Source organism: Pongo pygmaeus, chromosome 16, assembly GCF_028885625.2.
Source record: "Pongo pygmaeus isolate AG05252 chromosome 16, NHGRI_mPonPyg2-v2.0_pri, whole genome shotgun sequence".
Classification (NCBI taxonomy): domain Eukaryota; kingdom Metazoa; phylum Chordata; class Mammalia; order Primates; family Hominidae; genus Pongo; species Pongo pygmaeus.
In genome coordinates, this window is record NC_072389.2 from 57,219,379 (window position 1) to 57,225,378 (window position 6,000).

The 6,000-nt window shown below is 45.6% G+C and overlaps 1 protein-coding gene across 3 annotated transcripts in view; it reads right to left on the reverse strand.

Annotated features, from left to right (window-relative positions):
- LEO1 (LEO1 homolog, Paf1/RNA polymerase II complex component) overlaps positions 1 to 5,429 on the reverse strand; it is a 39,001-nt gene extending 33,572 nt beyond the window's left edge. For 2 of the 3 annotated variants that reach the window (XM_054451721.2, XM_054451726.2), the window contains exon 1: positions 5,083 to 5,429. In XM_054451721.2, coding sequence (XP_054307696.1) covers positions 5,083 to 5,140 — 58 coding nt within the window. In that variant the 5' untranslated portion in view covers positions 5,141 to 5,429. The remainder of the gene's footprint in view (positions 1 to 5,082) is intronic. The other variant, XM_054451725.2, reaches the window with a different exon arrangement.
- Between the last annotated feature and the right edge of the window lie 571 nt (positions 5,430 to 6,000).

Here is a 6,000-nt window from a genome sequence, read left to right on the forward strand (position 1 = left end):
TGAGACCAGCATGGCCAGCATGGTGAAGCCCCAGTTTCTACTATAAAACAAAAAAACTAGCCGAGTGTGGTGGCACGTGCCTGTGGTCCCAGCTACTCAGGAGGCTGAGGCACGAGAATCGCTTGAACCTGGGAGACAGAGGTTGCAGTGAGCCAAGATCGTGCCATAGCACTCCAGCCTGGGGGACAAGAGCGAGACTTCGTCTCCAAAAAAAAGAAAACACAACATACCAATACTACTTAAGGAAACATGTTCTGTGCTCCCACATGTGGGGAAGAAAAAACTTAAGAATACAATGAAGACAGTCCTCAAGGTACTCAAAAAAATTAAGCTGGGCGTGGTGGCTCATGCCTGTAATCCCAGCACTTTGGGAGGCCAAGATGGGTGGATCACAAGGTCAGGAGTCTGGGACCAGCCTGGCCAACATAGTGAAATCCCGTCTCTACGAAAAATACAAAAATTAGCCGGGTGTGGTGGCACATGCCTGTAGTCCCAGCTACTCAGTAGGCTGAGGCGGGAGAATCGCTTGAACCCGGGAGGCAGGGGTTGCAGTGAGCCGAGACCACACCATTGCACTCCAGCCTGGGTGACAGACTGAAACTCTGTCTCAAAAAAAAAATTAAAAAAAAAATTAGACCAGTGATAAATGAAACAGAGAATGGAAAAACAATGAAGAAAATTAATGAAACCAAAAGTTTGTTCTTTGAAAACATCAAAAAACAGACAAGGCTTTGGCTAGACCAAGAAAAAGAAAGAGAAAACTAAAATTACTAAAATCAGGAATCAAAGTAGGGACATTACTACCAACTTTACAGGAATAATAAGGATTATAAGAGAATACTATAAACTACGGTATACTAACAAATTAGATAACTTAGATGAAACTGATCAATTCCTAGAAACACACAAATTATCAAAACTGATTCAACATGGAATAGAAAATCTGAATAGACCTATAACCAAGAGTTTGAATCAGTAATGGGAAATTTTCCACCAAAGAAAAGCCCAAGACCAGATGCCTTCACTGGTAAATCCTACTGAATGTTTTTAAAAGATTTAACACCTATCCTTCTCAAAGTGCCAAACAATTGAAGTGAGGGAACACTTCCTAACTCATTCTATGAGGCCAATATTACTCTTCTACCAAAGCCAGACCAAGACATCACAAGAAAACTACAGACGAATTATCCACCAAAATAGAGATGAAAAAAACACTTAAAAAAAATACTACCAAATCAAACCCTAAAGCATATTAAAAGAATACATACCAAGCTGGGTGAGGTGGCTCACACCTGTAATCCCAGCACTTTGGAAAGCTGAGGTGGGCAGATCACTTGAGCCCAGAAGTTCAAGACCAGTGTGGCCAACATAGCAACATCCCATCTCCACTAAAATTATAAAAATTAGGTGGGTGTGGTGGCATGTGCCTGTAGTCCCAGCTACTCGGAAGGCTGAGGTATGAGGAGGGCTTGAGTCCCAGAGGTAGAGGGTGCAGTGAGCCAAGGTTGCGCCACTGCACTCCAGCCTGGGCAACAGAGCAAGATCCTGTCTCAAAAAAAGAAAAAAAACTAAAAACAAAAAAACGGAACATACATCATGACCAAGTGGGATTTATCCTAGTATTACAAGGGTAGTTCAACATCTAAAAATCAATCAAAGCGAAACACCATATAAAGAATAAAGAAAAAATCATGTGATCATCAACCCAGAAAAAGCATCTGATAAAATCCAACACCTTCTCATGATGCCATTCAACAAACTAGGAAGAAGAGTGAACTTCCTCAACCTGATCAAAAGCATCTACAAAAAAAACCCCACAGATAACATCATATATAATAGTGAAACCCTAGATGGTTTCTTCCTAAGATCAGAGACAACACAATGATGTCTATTGTCACCACTCCCATTCAGTATTTTACAAAAAGTTCTAGCTGTGGCAATTAGGCAAGAAAAAGAAATTAGAAGCATACCAATTGGAAAGGAAGTAAAAATGTCTCTTTCATAGATATGTTTTTTTTTTTGAGACAGGGTCTTCCTCTTTCACCCAGACTGGAGTGCAGTGGTGTGATCTCAGCTCACTGCAACCTCTGCCTCCGCGGTTAAAGTGATTCTTGTGCCTCAACCTCCCAAGTAGCTGGGATGACAGGCGTGTGCCATCACACCTGGCTAACTTTTGTATTTTTAGTAGAGATGGGATTTCGTCATGTTGGCCAGGATGGTCTCAAACTCCTGGTCTCAAGTGATCCACCCACCTCGACCTCCCAAGATTTTTTTTGAAGAGACAGGGTCTTGCTCTGTTGCTGAGGCAGGAATGTAGTGGTATAATCATAGCTCACTGCAGCCTTGAACTCCTGGTTCAAGTAGTCTTCCTGTCCTGGCCTCCCAAAGTGCTGGGATTACAGGTGTGAGCCACTGCACCCAGCCAACATGATCTTACATGTAGAAAATCCTAAAGAATCCACACACACAAAAAAAATGATTACAGCTAATACATTCAGCAAGGTTGCAGAATACAAGATCAACATACAAAAATCAGTTGTATTTCTATACACTAGCAATAAATAGTTCAAAATGAGATTAAGAAAACCATTCCACTTGCAGCCAGGCGCGGTTGCTCACACCTGTAATCCCAGCACTTCGGGAGGCCGAGGAGGGTGGATCACCTGAGGTGGGGAGTTCAAGACAAGCCTGACCAACATGGAGAAACCCTGTCTCTATTAGAAATACAAAATTAGCCAGGCGTGGTGGCGCATGCCTGTAATCCCAGCTACTCGGGAGGCTGAGGCAAGAGAATCGCTTGAACCCAGGGGTCAGAGGTTGCAGTGAGCGGAGATCGGGCCATTGCACTCCAGCCTGGGCAAGAAGCGAAACTCTGTCTCAAAAAAAAAAAAAAGAAAGAGAGAAAAAGAAAACCATTCCACTTCCAATAGTATCCAGTAGAATAAAATACTTAGTAATAAATTTAACCTAAGAAGTGCAGGACTTATACAATGAAAATTACAAAACATTGTTGAAAGAAATTAAGAACTGGCATATTTACACATGAAAGCAGCATGCCTAGGTAGAGGTTCTATTCATTGTTAAAATAAGAGTTATCAGATGTAGTCCGGGCACAGTGGCTCACGCCTGTAATCCCAGCACTCTGGGAGGCCGAGGCAGACAGATCACAAGGTCAGGAGATCGAGACTATCCTGGCTAACACGGTGAAACCCCATCTCTACTAAAAATACAAAAAAAAAAAAATTAACCAGGTGTGGTGGCGGGCGCCTGTAGTCCCAGCTACTCGGGAGGCTGAGGCAGGAGAATGGCATGAACCCAGGAGGCAGAGCTTGCAGTGGGCCAAGATCGGGCCACTGCACCCCAGCCTGGGCGACAGAGCAAGACTCTGTCTAAAAAAAAAGAGTTATCGGATGTAGCTATTTTCCACAACTCTCACAGACCAGGGAAATAATGAAATATGCTAGGCATAAAAGGAATCATATCCATACAATCTTCAGGACCAACAGCAATCTTCAAGGATAGCATATCAGATTTAGAAGTAAATCCTGGAAGAAAGTCTCAATGGACTTACAAGAAGGTAAAACACGAAGCCCAGAGAAGCAAACAGCTCCACTAGTCACCTGCCTATACACTGAGTTTGCAAGGCGACAGCACTGCAGGGTACACCTTATGAAACTGTTGTTTCTACCCATCCAATCAATCAATTATGCATTAAGCACTGATGTAAGCTCAGAGGTAAGATCATCTTTTCATCATTATATCCCCAAAATCTAGCAAAACAGCTGGAACACGATAGGGGATCAATACTTATCAAATTAATTAATAACTTCATGGAAATGAGCCATGGGAGGGTTCACATAGAACTGTGCCTTGAAGGGTGAATGGGATATACACAAGTGAAAATGAGGAAAAAATGAAAACATGAGCAAAGGTAGTGGAACAAGAGTTAATATACGGAACGCTATACTTCCACACTTATGCTGACTAGCATCTCCTGGATACCCATCCCTGTAGAGCCTTCACACTAGAATTTAGTTCTCTGTACCTCCACCTGGTGCTACCTTCACTACACTCTAGAAATTATGAATAAACTGGAGTTGGAGAAAATGGAGGAGAAAAAAAAAGAACCACCAAACAATGCATTTTACTAAGGAAAAAATGTACACAGATACACTACTTGGAGCCTAGAGAGTTGCAAGAATTCTGAACTTGGTCTTGGGTTCTTTCTCTCACTTCAAATAGCTCCTATTCATATTTCAAGTGCCCGTAGTCTCAACTACTTGGAGGCTGAGGCAGAAGGATGGCTTGAGCCCAGAAGTTCAAGGCCAGCCTGAGCAACACAGTGAGACCCTGTCTGTAAAAAAGTAAACTTTAAAAAAACACCCACAATCCTGTGCCAGAAATACTTCCAAGCACCATGCACATACACTAATTCATTCATTTCATCAACAAATCCTTCATTCCTCCTCTCTGCACACAGACCCCATGCACTCCCCAATCTAACATCACAGACTCCGGAAATTCTGGAGTTTCTGCACAAGCTCTTAGAGAACACATTCTCTCCAATGTGAAACATCTATCTGTAACCCCATCCCATTATCCGTCCCAGACATCTCAAGCTCCCTGTCACACCATGCTCTGGTTTCATTCAAGAAGGCATTCTGAGACCCTCTGTAAATTCGCCCACCCCATCCCGTATTCCTGCATTCATTTCCATTCATTCACCAACAGCCCTTATTCTGCGCTGGCCTGTGCAAGGCAAGGCGGAACAGGACTCCAACGTTCCTGCCCGCGCTGCGCAGGCTCGCCTGCACCTCCACCCATGCCCCGCGCCCGCTTCGCTCCACAAGCTCCCAGGAACCGTCTGCTCCATCGACACCCAGAGCTTCGAGGCGCATACTGTGTCTGACTCTCCATCCCGCCCGCCGGAGGAGGATGGCACCTCCGGGAGTGCAGGGGGCGCTGAGGCAGGAGTGGAGGAAACGCCACCTCTTTCCCGCGGCGCCGGAGCCTCCACGGTTGTCCGGCTCCCACAGCGGAAGGCCTGCCACGCACCCATCCGCCGAAGCCCAGCGAACCCACCTTTACGCTCAGCCTCGCTGTCGGCGTCGCTCCCGAAGAGATCCTCCATATCCGCCATTATCGCTCACGTCCGCTGCTGCCTCGGCTAGGGGCAGCTCCCGGCCTCTCTTTACGGCACGGAACCACTGAAACACGACAGTGTCGCAAAGATTCGCCGAAGACACACCTTTCCTTCTGTGACCTAGTTTTCGCTCGTCCAGTGAACCTATCCCTCTCCTGGGTCTGTATGGTATACAAGCCCGGCCATTTCGTTATTTTGGCCATTTCTGTTATTTGCCATGATTCTTACCAGGGGGCTGGGCGTCCTGCGTTCGAGTGCGGGTGCGGGTGCGGATGGGGTGGGCGGTGACTGGCACTCCCTGGGGCAGGGCCTCTGGCTGGATTAAACCTATCGCGAGTCAGGACTGAAGCCCTTTGTTTCTTATTAAGCAGCTATTCTCCAGTTATTTCATCCGAAACCTCTTTACCCTCTTAAAAATTGTTGAGGACGCGAAAGAGCTTTTGTTTACGTGGGGTACAGGTAGTGATATTTACTGTATTCTTACTAATACGGTAATAAATTTTTAAGTTACTAATTCATTTAAAAATAATATACATGTTAACAAACAGCTTTTTTAAGCTTTAAGTGACCATTTTTTTGGCCGGGCGCGGTGGCTCACGCCTGTAATCCCAGCACTTTGGGAGGCCGAGGCGGGCGGATTGCCTGAGCTCTTGAGTTTGCGACCAGCCTGGGCAACACGGTGAAACCCCGTCTCTACTAAAATACAAAACATTAGCCGGGTGTGGTGGCGGGCGCCTGTAGTCCCAGCTACTCGGGAGGCTGAGGCAGGAGAATTGCTTGAACCCGGACAGTGGAAGTTGCTGTGGGCCGAGATCGCGCCACTGCACTCCAGCCTGGGCGACTGAGCGAGACTCCAT